Raw genomic sequence first — 21,387 nt, 5'->3', positions numbered from 1 at the left:
TTCCTTTTGGAAGACTGAGATGAGTGTTGGCTTCTTAGGCATTCTACGAAGATTGTGGAATTCTGCGAAAGCTCCATTAGAGGCCTCCTGGGCCAGTTCTGTTTAAATGAGCTTTTCCTGCTAGGTCACATCCACATAAGGTAATGGTGTAGGTTCACTCATTGCTGTTGCCTGGAATCTAGGAGTTGCTGGGTGCTCTTTTGTTTTCTAAATACCATCTACAAATGAAAACCGACTTACCTGTGGCAGTGGCTGATTTCAGAACCAGGTACAGAAAACTGTGAGTTGGAGACTTTGACATAAGGAAGCAGAATCACAAAGTTAAACAGAGGTGTGATGAAAGAGCCCAGGGATGAAATATTACTCAAAAGAAAAAAAATACAAGAATAATGAGAAGATTTTCTTTTCTAAAAAAATAAAAGAGTGAGCTGGGTGGTGGTGGGGCACGCATTTAATCCTTGGACTCAGGCCAGTCTCATCTGCAGAGTGGATTCCAGGACAGTCTCTAAAGCTCCAGGAAACCCTGTCTCGAAAAACCAATAAAATAAAATAAAAGTGTCAGTTAATAAGTGAGGAGGGAATCTGGAACTGGAAAAAAAAACATTATTTTACAGCCCCAAGTAGATGACGGCAAGGGTGGTCAGTGTATCCATTGTGATAAATGGTTTAGAAATAAGGCAGACATAGGACATTCACATTCAGGCTATGCAGGAATGTTAAAAACAATACATAGGGACGTGGGAAAATGACCAGCAACCGTCTTAACCAAATGATGGACCTTAGGACTAGCCAGATGTCAGCTTCATCCTGTGCCTTCTGTGTGATGAATTGTGAGGTCTGCAGTATGAGTTATTTCTGCCAATTAGACTTCAGTTCTCAGACGGTGTAGATGCTGGAAAAGCAGGTTAGTGATTCTATGGTAAATTGTCAGACAAGTTAATAATGTAGGGTGCCTTATAAGTCAATTATCCTGTGATTTCCATAAAATTCAATATAAAAGAAGAAATCTTAAAATATATTATATCTGCTCCTAGGTTGCCTCTTCTAGAAACAGCTGCATAAACAAGACATGAACAATGCAACCAACAGACATGCATGCTAATGTGGAAGGGGGGGAAGCTCCCGGTATCCCACCCCCAGACAAAGAACTGTAGGCAGCTAGTGATTGCCTAGATTGAGAATTAGCCTCTCCCAGGGAGGAGTCCCCTCCTTGGTTACCCAATACGAAGTGTTCAGGTCTTAATATATACACGAATAACAAAAATGGACTTAGTAGGTTTATTTATATATTAGTGCATATAACAATAATATAAAACAAAAGAGGCTATAAGTTTGCGGAGTAGCATTGGGAGGTGTCAGGGAGTAACATGACATAGGAGGGGCTGGAGGGATGAAAGGAAAAGAGGAAGTGATATATCTATATTTTGATTAAAATGTGCTGAAAAGAAAATATATTCCAAAGATAAGGTAGCCAAATGCAATTAAAACCACTGGAGTAGATCTTAGCTTGAGTGAAAACTATTATAGGAAGAAGACGAGGATGGAATGGTAGAAACTTGAATAGCCAATGGATATTAATTATTAATTCTTTCTAAAACGGAGTTTGAAAATAAGATGAAAGCAGGGTTTTTGATGTGTGCTAATGTTATTGGTATGTCAGATGCATGGTGAATGATTTAGCAGTGAAGAAAATTGTCTGCACCCTCCTTTCAAACAGGACAACCCCCCACCCAAAAGCCAGTATAATAAAAGACACACGCACAAAAGTATCCGTAACACTGTTGTGACTGCACAGATTGGATTATGTGCTGTATTAGTCTTGCAACCTTTGTTTAGATTTCTTAAATAAATGGAAACAATGAATAGAATCAAAGTGTAACAAATATTTTAGGGGGGGACACAGTCTGGCGGGCTCAGCTGTGTTTGGGGCCTCCCTAATGAGGCCACAGCCCACCTCATCTGTCCCTCAACTCTGTTTCCATGTGGGCAGAGAGCAGAACACCCCGGAGTGTAGAGTGCGTGGCGAGCTCTGTGCTCTCAGCCCCATTTTCAGGCTCTGTGAAAAGCTCCTGGGAATATTACTAGAGAAGCATAAAGAAGGGCTGTTTAGCATTTCCAGCATCTGTGATGTTGATGTTGCAGGCATTCAGAAATGGCTGGCTAGAAGAAACAGGTATCAAAGAGGGTAATCAGGCTTGAGGCTTTCCTGGAAAGGCAGCAGCACCTGAGTGACATTGTTCAAATCCAGCAAAGACTTGTTGAGCTTCACAGAATTGAACTTGCGAAAGTTAAGTAAGGTTAATATTGGGTCCAGTTAAGGCATTGCCTATTTTTCAGGCCTCGTGACGATTTTCAAGTGTTTCAACTTTGATTGATGCTTCTTACTTTTCTGACTTTCGTGATTAAAGCACTTTAGTAGAAGCCCGCTGCAGTTTTTCCTACACATGGGGAAAATGTGGGTTTAGTGAGACATCCTGAGAGGGTGACATTTGCAACCATGGTGAGTTACAATTCTCGTCACTTAATTATGTAAAAAAAAAAAAACAACTGTAAGAGAGCAGTTGCATAATCCCTCAGAGAGTAATTATTGCCCGTCTTGGCAGAATGCAAGGCTTTTAATCTGTAAATAAGCAATTCTTTGTGGAGGGGCAGCATGCAGGGTGGTGCTGTGTTGTAAAGGTCTCATGAATCTTTAAAGAGATGGCAGTGGCTGCTTCTGCTGATTGGTTACTGTTTCCATTTCAAAGGGTTTGTGATGCTTCCCTTGTGGTTTTAACCCCTCCTGAAATATTTAAGCCTTTGAGAATGATTCCTGTAAAGGGTAAAAGGTGTCTAAGTTAAGTCCATGACAAATCTGAATGCAGAAAAAGCAAGATGAGGTTTTTTTTCCCCCAAAATTTATAAATTCATAAAACCAATATTGACAGTCAGTGCTTTGGAAACAAATAAAAACAAAGATGTGATGGTTATCTAATGTTACTCACTTATTGGAGGTTCATTTTCTTTTCTTTTCTTTTTTCCCCGTTTCTTGGTTTTGAGATGCTCTCATATAGCCCAGGCTAACTCTGAACGTCAATGTATAGCTGAGGATGACTCTGAACTCCTAATACTCATTCTATCGCCCCATGAGCTGGGGTTACAGGTGTGTACTACACCAGCCACCAGAAGATTAAGCTTATGAAATTATTTTGGTGTTATTGACATATAATAAGCCACAGTTATTTAAAGTTTTGACATAAATACATAAACTTTTAAGATGTATGCCACGGCAGCTCTTGTTTCCAAAATTATTAAGTTACTAAGCTGAGAGTGGTCGCTACTTATATCTATAACATCATTGTTCACATGAGAAACTGAGGCAGAAAGATTACTTTGAGTTCAAGGCCATTCTGGGCTATATAGAAAGTTCCAAGTTAGCTGGGAAGACGTTTTAAGAACTTGTCATAAACAAACAAACAAACAGACCTAGGACTAATTTGCTTCTGGGGGTATGTGTGTAGATGGATGTGTGTCTTTTAGATATTAAAATTGAACCCCAATGTCTGATTCTTAAGTTGTCCTTAGCAACTTTCTGTCCACCTTCTGTTCCAGTCACAGGGATGAGCTTGGCATGCATCTTAACATAGGGACCTCTCTCTTTTGTATGCTCAAGAACTTCATTGTATAAAGATACCTTTTTTCTGGATAGCTGTCATGCTTCTGTAAGGATGCCTCTTTCAGGATAACTGTCATGCTTCTGTAAGGGTAAGGATGCCTCTTTCTGGATAACCGTCATGTTTCTGTAAGGGTAAGGATGCCCCTTTCGGGATAACTGTCATGCTTCTGTAAGGGTAAGGATGCCTCTTTCGGGATAACCGTCATGCTTCTGTAAGGGTAAGGATGCCTCTTTTGGGATAACCGTCATGCTTCTGTCCCCTTTGCTGTGCCACTCATCAGCCTCGATCCTGCCTTCACTTTCACTCTTTTCTGTAGCGGGATCTGCTCCAGACAACCTTTGCCCTGTCCCTGTCCCCATAGATCTTCCCTACTGTCAAGAAGCCTACAACCTTCACTGCCAAGTTCCCTAGACAGTGCCCATCTCTCTTACCGGTCACCTGGAACGTCTGATGTAGTTTGTCTCCTCCTCTACTTTACATGACTTTGGGGACACCTGGTCTCCGAATCTCTCTTTCAGCAGTGGCCACTTTTTCTCACACCCCTCTGTGGGGTTCTCTTCCTGGTCTCCTAAGACTTCGTGGTCTAAGTCCGCCTCAGTCAATGTGACAGTTAATGCTGTCTCTACTCTTAAAGTGGTGGTTCTCAACACCTGGGCCATGATCCCCCCCACCACCCGTGGTCGCGTATCAGATATTTACATTACGATTCACAACAGTAGCAAAATTACAGTTATGAAGTAGCAACAAAAACAATTTTATGGCTGGGGGTCACCACAACATGAGGAACTGTATAAAAAGGTCACAGTGTTCGGAAGGTTGAGAACCGCTGCTGAAGATTCCAAAACTTAGGTCTGAAGTCCATGCCTATATCACGTGGACTGTAGACTTACATATCCAGTGCTGCCTGGCGGTCAATTGCTCCTCAAATGGCACCCAGTGCTAGTGTATCCTTGTTTTCCCACAGTCCTCTCTCGCTTGGATTGGTGCAGTAGCCTCCTGTTCCCTACCGTGTGCTTACCCTAGTATCCTTCCGTCTGTCTTCAACACAGCAGCTCCTGAAAGACCCTTAGAAGCTATGAAATTTTGTCTCACCTTTGGCCCACACGTCTGAGATTTCCTATATCTGAATCAAGGCTTCCCAGTAGGCCTCCCTTGTCTGACCCCTACCTTTCCAGGTTACCTTTAGTTTTCTCCCTGGCACACACTCTGCTCTAGTGTCTCTTCCAGGCACTCCTACCTCAGGCCACCTTCCTTCTCTGTCCATCCTCTTGGTGAGATTCCTTCTAATCATTCTAGTTAAGCTCCACCTGCCCCTGCCTCCTTGCTCTCCAGATCCCTTCTCCAGGCCCTATGTAAAAACATAAACAACAATTTAATGTAGGGGTTTGTTTCCATGTCTGTGCTTAGGTATCATCTCGTATTTCAATATAAGTTTCAAGAGGGTACAAACCATGTTTGTCTGGCCACAGCCAGTTCAAAGTACTGCTGGCTGATCGAAAGCAATAAGGTGGCTTAGGAAGCTAGGTAATGCGTATTGTCTCTGCTGTACAGAATTTAGAGCTGAAAAAGACATGTAAACAGAAGAGGGTGAGTATATGGACAGAGGGAGGGAATTAGAAGGTCGTAGGAGACAAGAGAAGACAGTGGACAATGAATGTGATGAATACACACTATATACATGTAGAACATTATTTTGTATGACTCACAGACCGATGAAAAGATAGAACAAGAAGAAAGGCACAAATTGGTGCTTCCTTGGCACTTTTACCGTAGCATATGTGTGACAGAAGACAGGTCACACTCAGAAAAAATCATTAATGCTATTGTTTTTCTTCCTCAGTTTCTCTGTCTGAAGAATATCCGGACATTTCTGTCAGCCTGCTGTGAGACATTTGGAATGAGGAAAAGCGAACTTTTTGAAGCGTTTGACCTGTTTGATGTTCGTGACTTTGGAAAGGTACTGATTATCTGCTTCTTAATTAATTCTTCGAATAGAGTTCTGGGAGCTGAACCAGAGTCTTGCATATGGTAGGCAAATGCTTCACTATTGAGCTATATTTGATTTGTCCCTAGAGTCTTGTGTGAAGGGGCAGGGTGAGTGTGTATTCAGGGTTCCACTAAGAAAAGAGTTACTGCACTGGTTGGCATGATCAGCAGGCTCACAATGGAACCCAAGCTCAGTTTGGGAAGAGCAATGACCCCTCCCCTCCACAGCGGTCAAGGTGCCAGGCAACTGAAGCTAAGCTGTCTGGTGGCGGAGTGTCTTGACATGGCTGTCTTTCTCTGTGGGATGAAATGGTGGGCCCCCTTACTGTCATAACAATTGCAATGCCCCTGCTGTAGGTGGTGAGGTAGGTAACTATAGCTGAACCTTTGGAGGTGAGGCTTCCAGAGAGGACTCTTCTTATCTTTGCTATGGAGTGGCGTGCCTGCTTGATGACTGGGACTGGAGAATATTCTGCAGTACCTGAAAGAAGCATGCGTGGGAAGCAGACTGTGGCATCTGCTGCATGGTTTTTCTTGTGGGAGCTAAGACATGCAGCCAAAGCCAAGCGGTCAGCCCAGAGAGAATTGCACATCCTAAGGGAGAAATTAAGACAAGGAAACGACATGCTGATGTTATCCCAAAGGCAAGTCAAGTAGATTGTCAAGTAGATTGGATGAAAGAGAAAATGAGATACAAGTGTTTCTTTGCTGTTTCTTGTGGATGAGGGGCCAGAAGAGAAAGAACACAAATTAAATCTGTGTTTAAAAACCTTTCCTGGTATCCAGAATTTTGGAACGTGTGAGAAGAATTGGATGATGAGAAAAATAGGGGATGGAGAAGTAATAGAAAATACCTCCTCCCATAGAGGAAGGGGAAGATCTCTGATTCAGTTTGCAGATGGGGACCTTAACAATGAATCTATCCAGGGGACTCTGTTAATCAGGGAATAGTCTATGCCTGAACTGTTTGAATTGTTCTAGTATACAGAGTGTGGGAGGTTAAGCAGGAACACTGTAGTGGTATATTAGTTGTGTTTTAATAAATAAAGCTTCCTGGAGATCAGAGGCCAAAACAGCCATTCTAGTCAACCAGGCCAGGGACTGGTGGCACACACCTTTAACTCCAGGATCTGGCCCCTTCGGTTGGAAGATTTGGTAGAGGTAAAAGGTCTCTTTAGTGGTTGACTGCTTTGCTATTCTGATCTTCAGGTTGAACCCCAATATCTGTCTCCGTATTTTATTATTTGTGCTATGGAATACCATTTAAGCAGCAACGAGGACCTTTTCATTTATTCTGGGGTGAGACGCTCTGGTGGTTTTGTTGCTTTGTGGTAACCCATGCTAGCAAATATGTTGAAGTGCTTCAATTCCTACTCATAGGAAACTTAAAACCCACATTTATTTGGTGGCTTTAGGGGTCTAAAAATATAATTATAATGATAATATCTTGTGTTTTTTTGTACTGCACTTTGAGGTTTTCAGAGTGCTTGTTACTACTGAGTCGTGTGCTTCTCAAAGCACCGTGAGGGCAGCCGTAAGTGTGATGGGTGAGGAAGGCACAGAGGGCTGGACTCCTGCCTTGGGGTTAGGAACAGGATCTGCACTCCGGCATCCTGGCCTTTCACCTCTCTACTCTTCTCTGCTGTCCTTGTTTTGGGTCTCACTGGATGGTCAGGGAAGTGTGGTTGAACATCAAGGAGAAGCCAAGGTGTTTTTAAAAATTAAAAAGCATAAGAAGCTCATTGATTTTGAATCCAGTTTTGGACTGGTTCATCTGCAAGGAAAGGCCAGATTCAGGATGCGGTGTGAGGCACAGTGTAATGGTGGCCGAAGTGAGTAAGTCTAGGCAGAGAAGGGTGTCATAGGCTCTCACTTATACACAAATATCTTTCAGCTGTCCCCTCTGCCCTTCGTGACATCATGATGTTCCCTAGTCTCCACCTAACCTCTTCTTTAGTGTTGTTTTTGGCAATGTATTTAGAATTATAGGCCTGGTGTGGATGTGTTTGCTTTTGGAAATTAAGAGTATCCTGGGAAAATGTCAATCAGCCCAGATGAATGATAATTTTCTCATGATGAAGAGCACACATTCAAGTTCCATAGAATGGCCTATAATTATTTTGCCTTTCAGCGGTGCTCTGATTCCTAGTATTGAGTTCTCTATTCAATGCCAGTTTACTTCACTTTGCTCTGAGTTAACGTCAACACAAATTCTAATTGGATCCAATTACAGCTTGTCTAACCTGTGGAAAGAAGGAAGTCTCAGCATAAGATGATCGCTGTTCCTAACTCTGAGTGGCCGTGCATTTCCTGCGGGACCAGGGCTTGGTAGCCTGGCCTTTTTCAGGAAGCAGCAGAGGCCTGAGGTTAACAGGTGGTGGTAGTTTCTTGGGTGCTGAGAAAGAGACAGGGTCCTTGCCTCAGGCAGAGGCCAGCCTGCTCTGGAGAGAAGCACCCTGGTTCTTCTAGTCCTCTTACATAGCTTTGCTTTGTCTTTGAGTTTATATTAGAAAAAAATTCATTATTTTCTAACTTTTCAAAATAATCAATCTGTTTCTGGCTTTATGGTAACAACCATAAGTAAAATCTTGTTTTCTTTGCTTAAGGCACAGGTTTTTAAAACAATGTTTCCCACCCCTGGGATTATCTTAGAAATCCCTTGTTCCATTCTGGTCCGCCCTTGCATCAGGATCTGGACATTTGCTCATTTCATGTCACATGTTGGTTGTCACTGTGTCCTGTTTGCCGTTTTGATGAACTCAAGCTGTTTGGAAGTGTGTCCTCCCACGCTGTCAGTCGGTCCATCTGCGGTACACGAGCATGTGGGGCTTTCTTTAATGAGGTCATTTTGAGCAGGTTGTAGGACTTGCATTGAGGCTTCCATCCTACCCAGGTGAATGTTTAATGTCTGTCCCCACTTCCCTTGACCATAGACTTTGTGTCCTCGGTTCCAGAGGATGTAGGGCACCTTGCAAATATAGCACATATCATATGTATATATGTGTGTGTGTGTATATATATATATATATATATATATATATATATATATATATATGCATCAAAGAGAATCACACCAGGGCAAAGGTCATTGCAGGAGCCTGTAGGACAGTGTCAACATGTTGAGGTTCAGAACAGTCACATCAAGAGGAATCTAGAGCACCAGGGTAGAGGTGTGGCAATGAAAAAGATAAGAATGTGGAAAAGATTGATTTCTAGGTTGGCTAAGAACAGTGTTTCTAAGATAGATCTCGGTTTGAGTTCTGGGTTCCTTATTAGGCTGTGGGCTTGAGTATCTAACCTCTCTGAGCTCCGGTTTCCTGATCTACAAGTCGAGGATCAGTGTATGCTTAGTGAAATAACATATGCAAAGTGAGCATGCGTCAGTGTAATGTTAGGACTCAGAAAACACCAGCTATTACTATATTCATTGCTATAATTAACACTAATGCTGTATTTTTTTATTCACTGGGGATAGAACCTAGGGTGTTATACATACTTGACAAGAACATTACCTCCTGGTACTAGTATACCATATCCTCAGCTGCTGCCATTGCTTCCCTCTCCCCCTCCCTCCTCCGTATTTTGAGGTAGGTTCTCACTAATTTACCCAGACTGACCTTGAACTGATCACGTAGTCCAGGTTGACCTTGGATTTGCTGTTTTCCCACCTCAGTCTTCCTGGTAGCTGGGATTACAGACTTGAGGTACAAGGGCTGGCTAACACTATTATTTTGAACAAGTTTGAGATTCATTAGTAAACATCTGGAATCCAAATTTGAACTAAGTGTAGGAACTAATCTCATTTGGGGGTGAGGTTAAGAAATAAATTGTGGTCCTTGAGCAGTATTCTGCATAGCCATCTTTCTCCCTCTCCTGTGGCCACACATATGCTTTGGGAAAGCAACCCTTCCCTTTCTTCATTTAGTTCAGATGGTTTGTTCAGCTGGGCTCTACTCTGCCTTTGCCCTGTGGTGGATCTGGGATGTTGTTGCTACCACTTTTCTTTGCTCCTTTAGATTTAGAAGTGTTGCATGTGGGCCTGTGAGACTTGGAGGAGCCACAGGCAGCTGGGTCCCACATTGCATCTCAAACAATCCCAGTTCGGAGGGAGGGAATAGGGCCTACTGACATCCTGTGCCCAGAGCTGAATGCATGTGTCTGTGGGTTTTTTCCATGACCCCAACCAATTTGTTCCTTGTTTTTTTTTTTTTGTCTTTGAGCCAATTTCTCTTAGTTTTCTCAACCAAAGGTGACAGAAATTAAGGGGATTTGTTGTTTTACAATTCAAATCATTTTAAGCATCTAGAAATATTTCTTCTCTTGTTGTGCCCTATATATCTGTGTTTTCTGATCTTTCATTTACTGGAGGGAAAAGATGAGACAGAGTCCCAGAGCCTCTCTGCTGGGCACTATGCATGCAGCTAACAGGAGTTTAATGTTGGCTTCATGGTAAATACTTTCCTTATCATCTTAATTGACTCAAAGAATATCAAGGTCTTCAGGTTTCAATGGGTCACAGTCATCAGGAGTCTTTCCCACCTCTGTTTCTGCCTTGTGGTGATCAAGGAAATGAACACAAAAGCCTCTGCAGGTTGTGTGTGGCTGACATCTGGCCTATTTCCAAAGAAATGGAAAGGACAGGTTGAAAGGCATTACAGCGCCCTCCCTCCCACCCGAAGTAAAGGCACATACTGACTTGAACAAAATGGTGGCAGAAGCCAGCAAAGGCTATAATGAATGGTTTAGTGTGACCTCACCCAAGCCCTCTGATTCTTTGTCTGTGAATGGAATCAACCATACATGTTTGTTGTGTTATGCAAATGTCTGGCTCGCTGCCCAGAAAATGACTGAGTCTGGAGCTGCTGGTTTGGATAGACATGGATCATTCAGGGTGCTGAGTATGGGCATGGCTAGGGTCAGAAAGAGAACTTTGGTGGCATTTTTGCTCAAACTCAGTTTGACTTGATGAAATGATGATACTCATTGTTTACACCCTATGTTGTCCTTGGCTCATGTAAGCGCTTTGTTGAATGTTTTTGTGTAGACTTAGATATTGAACTCTGTAGTACAACTGTCACTGAAGGCAGCTGTTGCATTAAGCTCATCAAGTTGTATTTTCTTTGCAGGCTATGAATTACATCTGTAGTTATACCAGAATGGCTTTAGGGTAAAGGCTGGGTAGAGCCTTTAGTGCCTTAAATGCATTGGGTGTGAGGAGAAAATAGAGAGTTATCAAGCTAACTTTATATTGAGAGGGGCTTTTATATGATTTGTTTGGTAGAAATCGCCACCTGTTCTTCTTACCTCCTGGCAGATTACTCACAGTAACCTGCTGCTACCAAGCTACCCTGTAGTCAGACATTTCTCTCCTGCCCGCTAATTCCCAAATAATAACCCAGAGGCTTAATACTGCTTATAAATGCTTGACCAATAGCTCAGGCTTGTTACTAGCTAACTCTTACACTCAAATTGACCCATATTTCCTATCTATGTTTCGCCATATGGCTCATGCTTGTTGCCTCATTTTCTATGTGTCCTGCTTGCTTGGCACCTGGCTGGCGTCTCTCCTGACTCTGCCTTCTTCTTCCCAGAGTCCTCTGTTTCTGGCTGTCCCACCTATACTTCTTGCCTGGCTATCAGCCTGTCAGCTTTTTATTAACCAATGAGAATTTTCCACAGCTCTACCCTTCCGTTGTGAGCTTAAATATCTGTTTAGCCCATAATGCCTCATGTGTGGGTTTAGTTGGTGATGTTGCTAAGGCTTCTTCCTACAATTTGTGTGTTTTTTTTTTACCTTTCTTTCCAACTTGATGTGCACAGCTCAGTATCTATACATAATTGTCCAAGGACCTTTATCTGCCTAGTCTGTGATGTAATACCTAGCTGGCTTCCTAGACCTTTGCACCTGAATGACTGAATCATCTCTGCATCTCCATCCTTTACTTCTAGTCCTGGTAGACACTGGGAATCTTCACCTTTCAGAGTTCCTACACCAACATCCTGCATGTGACACTTGAGAGCCTGAATTGGCTTTCTCTGTCATAAGAAACCCTGACTAACCAAAGGCGTCTACATCTTTCCTGCTTGAAGGTGCTCTAGGTACCTCATGTTGGGTGTTTTGACAAAGAGCCTTCTTAGCTAGCACAGGCACACTGATCAACAACTGTGCCTGTGACTGGGATGAGTGGATGTGGCACGTAAAACTAGAATCCTTCTCTCTGTGCACTTGTGTTTGGACTCTCTTATGAGTAGAGTCACATCCCTCCTTTGCAGTCTTACCCACTTTATATTATTCAGAACTTTCAGAGGTTATGTATGATGTAGGGCCCTAGTTGTTTCAAAGCCCTCAAAGGAACGGATCTGCATGGTTTCTCACAGCCTGGTGCTGTTGCAGACTGGCGCAGCATGGTTCCTGGGATAATACCCAATGCTGGCAATTTCTTGCTTCCATCACGGTTCAGCTCAGGGGCCCAACCACCCTCCATTAACAGTTTAGCCTCTGCGTCAAGCCTGGGGAGGCCCTGCTTCCTTACTTATGCAGAAGCTCTGTTCAGATGAGCCTCAGAATCAATTGCTACTGCAAGCTCGGGTCTGTTCTTCCTTCTGTGTACTGCCCCTAGGTGCCCATTTCCAGCTCCAGAAAATCGCTGGCGGCCTCACCTCTTCCTCCCAGATGACTCTAGACTTTTCCCATGAGTCAGCTTATTTCAAGTCTCTTGAGGAATTCACCAAGATTCAACCAACTGCTCACAAAGTCTTTTTTTACTTTGTCCCCTTGAAGAATAGAAGACGGTGTGTTTTTCTGTAACTAAGGAGGAGCTCTGAAGTGGTTGCTCCTTAGCAAAGAGAACTCCTTCCCAGGCCTTTTTTTCCTGTTTACTTAAGCAGAGAAAAGGCACGGCTTTCAGCCTTCCCCCGTGTATGTGTGTGACTGGCTGTTAATATAGTTCCTGCATCATTAGCTTTATTCCTCTCTTTGATTGTGGACCAGAACTGACCTTTTCCAACAATGTTTGTACCTGTCTCGTTCTCTTAGGGGTATTGAATACCTGGGTGATTTCCCATGCTTATCACATCTTGTAGAATTCTAGTACCTGATCCAAGCAAAGGTCACTCTTCATACCAGGGTTTCTTAAACTCTTCTACCCACAATTCCTTTATACTGGAGAATTTTTTCTATGTCCCCTGTAATATAGGTATATAAAATGGATATACTAATCAAACATTGGATGGCTATTAGTCATGAATTTATGCCAAAATAATTCTTTGTTATTGAATTTACCATTAGTAAAGATTACCATTTAGTAAAGATGAATGCAAATTTTCATGCTAATTAAATGGGTATGCTTGCTGTCGAATAGTACAACCCAAAGATAATCTGATTTGATACTTACAAGCTGAGGAATCGTAGGAAAATATTAAACGTGTATATTTCATAGTTATGCCATTGTTTATAGAAGAGCAGAAAGCTGTATGTAAAGTAAAAACATCTGTTACATACAATGAAAATTCGCCATATACAGTTTTGCAATACACTGTATGTTTATAATATTCAATTATCTTGAATTGGAGCTGATGTGTGTCTGGCTGTTCATTGGTGCTGCATGGCATAACGGCGTGTGCAGTCTGTGTGTGGTGCTGTGTGTATTCAGAATGAAGGCTGCAGCGAAGCCGTGTGATGCAACTTGGGTGAGCACTGCCGGAGATACTTTGGGTTTGCTACATGCTGAATTTCAAATTGATTTTGGTTGCTGCCCATTCGGAAACCCCTCACCGCTGTCATTGTTCTCATGGCCTCCGCACCCACTTACACAACCCCGCACGCACCGTTTAGGTAGCTTGTCCATACCCATTTACACAGCCCCGCACGCACGGTTGAGGTAGCTGTGCTTTATTTATACTTTGGTGTTGTTTCAAGTTCATCATTTTGGGGTCTCCTTTTTAATAGTTATCAGAGCCAGTTCTAAATGAATAAGCAAATACATAAATAACCACCAAGAACTCTAATCTTCACAGAGTTGAAAACTTCTGGTTTACTATTTCCTAAGTAATGTCCCAAGGAGCCTCTGTGTCCTATGAAATATTAATAGGAAGCTTGGGAAGGAACCTTTCATGCTGGGCAGTACTGCCTCTTCTGTGAGCTGTAACAATACAGGCACTGGAAGTCTTGCTTAGTTAGTCTAGGGTTTCTCATAATTGTGCATCATGAGCTGTGGCTACCCCATGGTTGTTTCACACTTATGTGTAAAATCTGATCTTTCTCCTTTAAACTTATTTGTGTTTGGATAAACATCGGGTCATTCTGCCAGGATGCGCACAGTAACACATGCTGCTCCTTTAACCATACTTACTTCTGCCTCTGAAAGCTCTCACTGAAGGCACCGTTATTTCTCACTTTGCCCCAAGTTCCAAGTCATTTCAAATGAATCTTCAGGGTAATTTTCCACAGCTTCGAATCCGACAGTTTCGTAGAGGTAAGAACTAGTGGCTGACTGCTCTGCTTCTCTGATCTTTCAGCTTTCACCCCTAATATCTGACTCTGGGTTTTTATTATTAAGACCAATTAGAAATCGCGTTGCACTTCCCTCTTTCCAGTTCTCACTTTCCTGACTCTGTGCTCTGCCTGGCTTTATTCCCACTAAATTACTAGTCATCATGACTCATTTGATTAGAATTTATTAATATCATTTTCTTTGCCTGGAATGCCTCTTTCTCCTCTCATCCATTAGCCCCTTGTTTTTATTGATTTAGTTCAAGATAAAACACCCTTGCTTCCAATCTGAGAATGTACGCTTTATCCAAATATTTGAGTCTGGCTGGTTCTGAGAGGTACTGTCCCCTTCTGCCTGGCTTTTGCTGACTTGTCTCTGGTTGTTCTCTATTTCTGATGAAGACCCCCATTTTCTCTTTTGTATCATGCAAAACTGATCTAGCAATATTGTTTGCCTTCCTTGAGATTATGAAATCAGGCAAAAGTGCATTTCTTCTTTCCTTGTCCCGTGTGACATGGTACGGAAAGTGTGTGAAAAATGACCATGATCCTTACTCTGTTGGCAGGGGCTGCTCGTTCATTTCCTGGCTGCCCAGACCCGAAATAATCACCCAGAAACCATATTAATTACAACATTGCTTGGCCTATTAGCTTATGCATATCTCTAGCTAACTCCTACACTTAAATCAACCCATGTCTATCAATCTGTCTATCAATCACAGGGTCGTGGCCTACCGGCAAGGTTCCAACTTCTATCTGCTCCAGTGACTGCATGGCATCTCACTGACTCCACCTACTCTCTCGCTGTATCTCTTCCAGCCTGACTATATTCTGCCCTGTGATAGGCCCAGGCAGCTTCTTTATTTACCCATGACAATCAGACATATTCACAGCATACAGAGGGGAATCTCACATCACTACTCATGGAGCTGAATTGAGGAGTTTGGGTTGGACTTTTTGGGTAAAGCAGTTTGAGTAGGATGGAGCAGTGAGTAAGGGTGACTTTGAGTACGGTGTTCCTGATACCCCACCTCCCCCTACACCCGAGGCTTTGCTTTCTGTGGTTTTAGTTTACCATGCTTCCACATAATCATATAATGGTAAATGGCAAAGTGCAGAATGGACTCACAAGCTCTGTCCATAACCAATGAGAGGAGCAAAAGTAAAGATATAGGGATTATTAATAGCTAGTCAGGTTAGGGATGTTAGAAGTTCTTTCTGCTTTCTCTGCTTAAATAGGCCCAAAAGAGGTCTTAGGTACAAGAATGGTTGATTGTTCTGAGGATGATGAAAAAACTAATGCTATCTCATTTTGACCTGAGTTGGAGATCATCCCTTTGTCCAGCATTGTCTGGTCTGTGTAAGAATCCTTATTTTACTTAGTGTGATTGCTCCCTGTACCTGTGAGGAACACATTCAACACCCCCAGTGGATGCCTGAGCACTCATTGCTGAACCCTCTCACATACATGGTTATATATGCAAATTTAATGTCTTCTCTATCATATTATTTGCCTACTGTGGATATAATATTCATAGCATGACATTTCATAGTGAAACCAGCGCATGCCTCTTTTCCCTCCCCTGTTTCAGAGATGAAGTTTTATTCTTGTCGTCTCTCTGAGCAACCTCAGGATGCATTGTTTTCTTCTTTTTAATTAAGTTGAGAACTTTTACCTTTTCACTTACAGGGCACTCTTCATGGCTTCTCCTTGGCATATCCAGATTGCCATGGTTACTGCTCCTGCCCTTTGGGGATGTTATTAAGTTAAATAGAGATACTTAAGCATAAGCCTACATTATTGTGACAGTCCGTCTGATATCCAAGATGGCTACCATGCAGCTAACGGGGAGGTAGCATTTATGGACAAAGGGATGGTTTATGGGCTAGGAAGAATGGAGATGTTATATTACTCACGGTGGCTAAAAATAGAAAATTTGATAATTGTTTATTTCTAGAATTTTCTGTTAAATATTTTTCAGACTGGTTGGTCCTGGGTAAGTGAAGCCATTTTAAGCAAAGCTATAGACACAGGGAGAGAGCTGTAGTGGTCCCCAGCCACAGGGGTAGTAAGAGCTCTGTTCAACTGAAGGTAAACGTTCTTGACCCAAGACAGGCAAACCAAACCAAAACGTTGCATGGTGATGCTGCCACAATCTCTGACATCTGTGATGCTAATGAAACCCAAGTCTGTGAAATTGCAAGAAGGAAGAAAGAAATGTGCTTGCTTGCCGTGGAGCTCCATATGGAGAACGCTAAGGCCACAGCTTGTGGTTATGGTTGTTTATGACCAACATGAGCAGAAGAGAGAAAGGTGTTGCACCAGAAAGCATTGAGCTCTCACAAAGAGTCCGGAAAGAGGTCTCATGCATGCAAGGCCAAGCCATCACTGCAATAAGGGATGGCTAATTAGAGCCAGATTACAGGGTTCAGCATTACTCACAGATAGTTGTTGCATGGTTAATAAAAATTCAGGGTCAGAAATTGAGGTTCAACCTGAAGATCCACAAAGCAAAATAGCCAGCCACTGGCTCTTACCTTTACCTCAGTCTGAAATTACAATCCTGCCTCCTGGAATCTCAGAAGGAGAATGTATGTGAGAGCTGTTTCTTCCCGTTTTGTAATCCTCTCTCCAGCTGGAATTAAAGGTATGCACCACCCGGTTTCTATGGCAACTAGGATGGCTACTGGGATTAAAGGTGTGTGTTACCATAGCCTGGTCTGTAGGGCTGACCAGTGGGACTGTTTCACTCACAGATCTTCAGGCAATCTTTATTTATTAAAATACAATTGAAATGCCACTACAGATAGTGACATAATATCAACAGGTGTCTTGGAAAGTGGTCTTTGTGGCTAAGGGACCCTTTGCCATTCTCCTATCCTTCCTACATGGAAAATATTAACAGCTAGGGACTGCATCATTGATCTGCAATAGCCGTCAAGGTCTCTCTCTGCCCTTTCAGGTTGTTGAGTTGAGGAATCAAAACACATAAAAGGTAAATAAGATAATTGCAAAGTTACAGTGGTAAATGCTACTGAGGAAATAAAGTGAAGGGTTGAACAACCCAAGGAAGCCTGGCATGCAATGGAGAAAGGACACACTCTGAAATGCTGAGATCTCGTGAGAAGGAGAGGAATATTACTGTTTCACTGCCATCTAACATACATTTTAAATATGTCTCAGAGGGCACTTTAATTAGATTCTGGTTTTACCTTTTCTAGTACATCCCCTAGAGCTACGTCTCCAAGTTGATCTCAGTTTTCTCCAACCCTAAAATCCTTTCTGGTTGTCAAACAGCCACTCCCTGTACATGGGCCATGTGCGCGTATTGTGTTCTGCGGGAAGGCTTTACTTTAGTGGTTGATGGTTGTGTAATCCTCTCCACAAAGCACCTATGTTTCAGCTTTTCTTTCCTAAATGGGGCTGCTCCACTTTCAGGGCTAGTGACCGTCTGTCGGAACTATAAGCTCCCAGGACACACAAAGACTCCTGCTCTACCCTCACTTTGGAGGGATGAAGGTATTCCAGAGACAGAGGAGCCAATGCAGGATGTCCCTTAGCTACTGAATCCCCTTTCAGCCTACCCACTTCATGCAGAAATGGAAATGTAGTATGAGAATATAACTTTTGCTTATAAGTTCTTCTCTAGATTAAGCAGTAAATCTTCTGGTCAGATTTTTAAAAATTCTATTGACTTTCTAATATGCGCATAACTATGTAAACAGAAATCAGTTTGCATACCAAGGTACACACACATACACACACAGATACACATATACACTCCATAGAAGTGTAGCATGTTTATAAGTGCATCCACCTAGCTTAAGATTCCTAACTTACATGCACTCATGAGAAGCCCGAGATCTGGATGTTGTAATTCCCATTCTGTGATGACTTGATTTTCATTATAGCTCTAGTTGTTCATATATAATATGCAGGCTCTTGATGATGTTTTTAGAACAGAGGTGCTTCTGGCTTTCTTTTTAAGAAATGACTATGTCACACAAGCTATAAGTAAGGAAGTAAATGAGCTGGAACAATAGACAGCAGGAGAGGCCCTCTGGGGAACAGAGGAGAATGGGATCTCCCCCACCCACCCCCTTGTGTGGTAAATATTGCTTGAATTTTTCTTCCTACTGAATCCAGACAGGGCAGGAAGGATGCTGGTGCTGGCCACCATTTTATGAGGCAGTTACCTTATTTTATGTCCTATGTAGCCGTTTTGTTCTACAACAGCCCTGTTATGTTGGCATTATCCCCTATTTTATGACTGAGGAATATTAGGTCAGAGATATAAAAATCCTAACTGGGAGGCATTGGAAGATAAACTTGAGATGATGTCTGTGTAGTCTCAGAGACATTAATCACTTACTGCCTTGCTTCCAAGCAGAAGTGAAAAATACCTCTGGTTAGAGAGAATGTCATGTAAGAAGGCACAGAAAAGGGATCCCCTTAGAATGCTGGGCTCCCACACATAGTCCTTGGAGCTCAAGTGTAAGATGTAGCTGAACAAGCTGAGGTCCAGCAGAAATTGATCAAATGTATAAGACTTGGGGCCTTTTAGGTGTGTCCTGGGGGTTGATGAGTGCTTTTAGCAGATGTGGCCTGAGCTATGTGGACTCTATGCCTGAGTCAAGCATCTGTCGATGAGAGGAGGCGTGGTGCATGATCGCATGCCAGCAGCAAGAAGAAACGGTAGGGCCCGAGTGCTGTGGTGAAAAACAAAACCGCAATACGGTGCAAACCTTTCAGCGTGAGGACCTGAAGAAACGGTGTGGCTGGAGTGCTGTAGTAGAAAACCAGACAACACAGTGCAGACCTCTCAGAGCGAGGACGTGAAGGGTGTATGGTTGAAGAGCTTCTGGGTGTGTTGGACTTGACATGCGCAGTGAGAGGGAAACAGTAGAGGGAACAATAGTGGAACAATGACTGGAGGGAGCAGAGTTTACCGAAAGAGCAACCATGGGGCACTGACAGGTGCATTTGGAGCATCTTACATTTGCTGGAGAACATTAAGGGCACTTGCATTTACTTACTGTAAATATATTTAACAACCCAGTAGGTATTTTACTTTAGCAGGTTTTAAGTAAATTTTCCCCATCTAAATTTTCCCTTTGCTGTTTTTGTTTTATTTTCTTACTTAGTATTCAGCACGAGCTTAGTCCCTGTTGTGTACTTAGAAATGCCGGTCTTGTTTCTTTTCAAGTGACTTTCCTTTTCTATTATTGGAGTCTTTGAGGGAATATTTGTCTGTATTTGCAAGGTTATGGCAACTCTTCACATTCCCATTGCCAGCCTCCTGCTGGACCATGTTCCATCTCAGCTGTGCTGAGAGACCCTTGACCCCAGTGCCCCGACTTAAGGTTAAGATCTGGTTTATCTAAGTTACACAGGGCATTTGGTGAGGCTAATAAGTTCTTGTATACGATGGGAGAGAAATCCACAAGGATGCAGAACTCTGAGCTTTGGGTCCTTTGGTTATGATGCCTGTGTGTGTATTTCCTATACTCACATCTCTCCGTTTCCTTTAGAGGTTTACTTGCATTCACAGGAATGTGGTGGGGATGCTGGGGATGGAAATGCACAGATGCTCTTGCTGGCCAGGGATCAGTAGAGGAAATATGCACCAGATAGCAGTGTGTTCCCGGTAGCTGCAGATAACAGTGCTTGACAGCCTCTTGCAGCTGTGTGGAGTCTTGGCAAGGGAGGCTTCCCATGGGTCGTTCTGAATCACTTGCTTTCCCCCTACCGCACCTGCATCTTTGCAGGCCCCCATTGTTGATGACCAAGTTTTCCCTGGCTCACTTCAGTGCCAGCTAGAAAGCCTTTTGAATATGAACTGGATTGTTGAATCAAGATAATGTCTGAGGAACAAAGGTGTCGGGACCTGTCAGTTCCTGGAGGAGTCAGAAACTGTAAGGTTAGGATGAATGTATTTAGTGTAGAATAGTACCCAAGGATGCACGTGCTTATGCGTACAGGTGGTTTTTATCTGAGCTGTGCTGGGCGGTTCTGGGTGTAGGATTTTCCTTGCTACCCTTGACATGTTTCTTATGTATGTATATGTATTTTATATGTATTAGTTTTGGTCTTATGTTTTACTTTCAAGAAGTGTACTAATCAAAAACGCAAGCATAATTATTTTGGAGGGCAGATTAGAATAAAAGGAATAAAATTTATTTGTAGAAATATTTTGTATACCTCTCAAAAGAGAGCTGCCCCCCCCCCTTACAGCCTTATCCCCCTTGTAGTATAAAGACATGGAAGATAAACACAGATTTTCTTACATTGGGTAGACTGTCTGTAAGGATGGTTAATTGAATTAACAAAGGTTTGCTACGTTGACAAAATTCCCAAAGCCCCACTTCTTAAAAAGGAGTAAGCTGATCTGCTTCATTGCAAAGCCAGGGTGGGTGTAGTTTGCTCAGGATAAGTTTTCATCACCTGTATTGTTATTGTATACTAAATAAACAAAACCACTTCCTACGTGGAAAATGTCAGTCACACCGTAACCACATTGTATGCTTTTCTGTGAGAGGTTGCCCATGTGACCTGCATAGCTTTCTCCCATCCTCCTCTTCTAACTGGCCCTCTTCTCTCCACACCATGGGAAGCACAGAAAAGCCTTCTGGTAAAGTTGTCTTTTTCAGTGACAAGAAAGAGGCCCTGCCAGTTGATATATTTTCCCTTTCATTCTGAACGCATCCTGAATATTTTATGGCCGAAGCTTTTAGTTTGGTTAAAGAAAAATTTAGTCTAGATTTGCCAAAAATCAGGAAACAACAAACTCACAAGACTTTCTCTGACAGTGGAAGAGCAGTTGAAGACAGCGCCGAGGGAATCCGCAGGACACTGTCCCCTACTGTACTAAGCCCACACTGCGGATCTCTGTGGGAGATAAATTCCTGCTGTCTTCCATCTCAGAGTTCCAAATCAGCTGCAAAATTTGTGTTCAGATTTAGGGTTTGGGTTTTTGGTAGCAACAAAAGTACAATTTCATATCACATTACTAGAATTTCTTTAGAAGATAATGTTTTTGGCTAAAAAAAATTAAAATTAATGTGTTAGCAACTTAGTCATCTCAAAGCAGTCTTTGGCAATCTTTATTTCCAGCCACACAGCTTCTGTTTGGTGCCTGTGTTTGCTGCTCTAAAGCCTTACTAAGTTTGATTTAAGGGAATGTCGTCTGTAGGATAATAAAGTCTCAGACAGCTTTGATGGTGATTCTACCTAATTGTTCAAGGAAACTCATT

At 42.5% G+C, this 21,387-nt stretch overlaps 1 protein-coding gene across 2 annotated transcripts in view; it reads left to right on the top strand.

The window, feature by feature from the left end:
* Positions 1–21,387, top strand: part of Vav3 (vav guanine nucleotide exchange factor 3) — a 313,297-nt gene that overhangs the window by 65,846 nt on the left and 226,064 nt on the right. For both annotated transcript variants that reach the window (XM_075981573.1, XM_075981572.1), the window contains exon 2: positions 5,497–5,613. In XM_075981573.1, coding sequence (XP_075837688.1) covers positions 5,497–5,613 — 117 coding nt within the window. The remainder of the gene's footprint in view (positions 1–5,496; positions 5,614–21,387) is intronic.

The sequence above is a fragment of the Microtus pennsylvanicus genome, chromosome 7 (genome assembly GCF_037038515.1).
Source record: "Microtus pennsylvanicus isolate mMicPen1 chromosome 7, mMicPen1.hap1, whole genome shotgun sequence".
In the NCBI taxonomy this organism is placed as follows: domain Eukaryota; kingdom Metazoa; phylum Chordata; class Mammalia; order Rodentia; family Cricetidae; genus Microtus; species Microtus pennsylvanicus.
The sequence above is the reverse complement of the archived record's forward strand: the minus strand, read 5'-3'. Positions and strand labels throughout refer to the sequence as shown.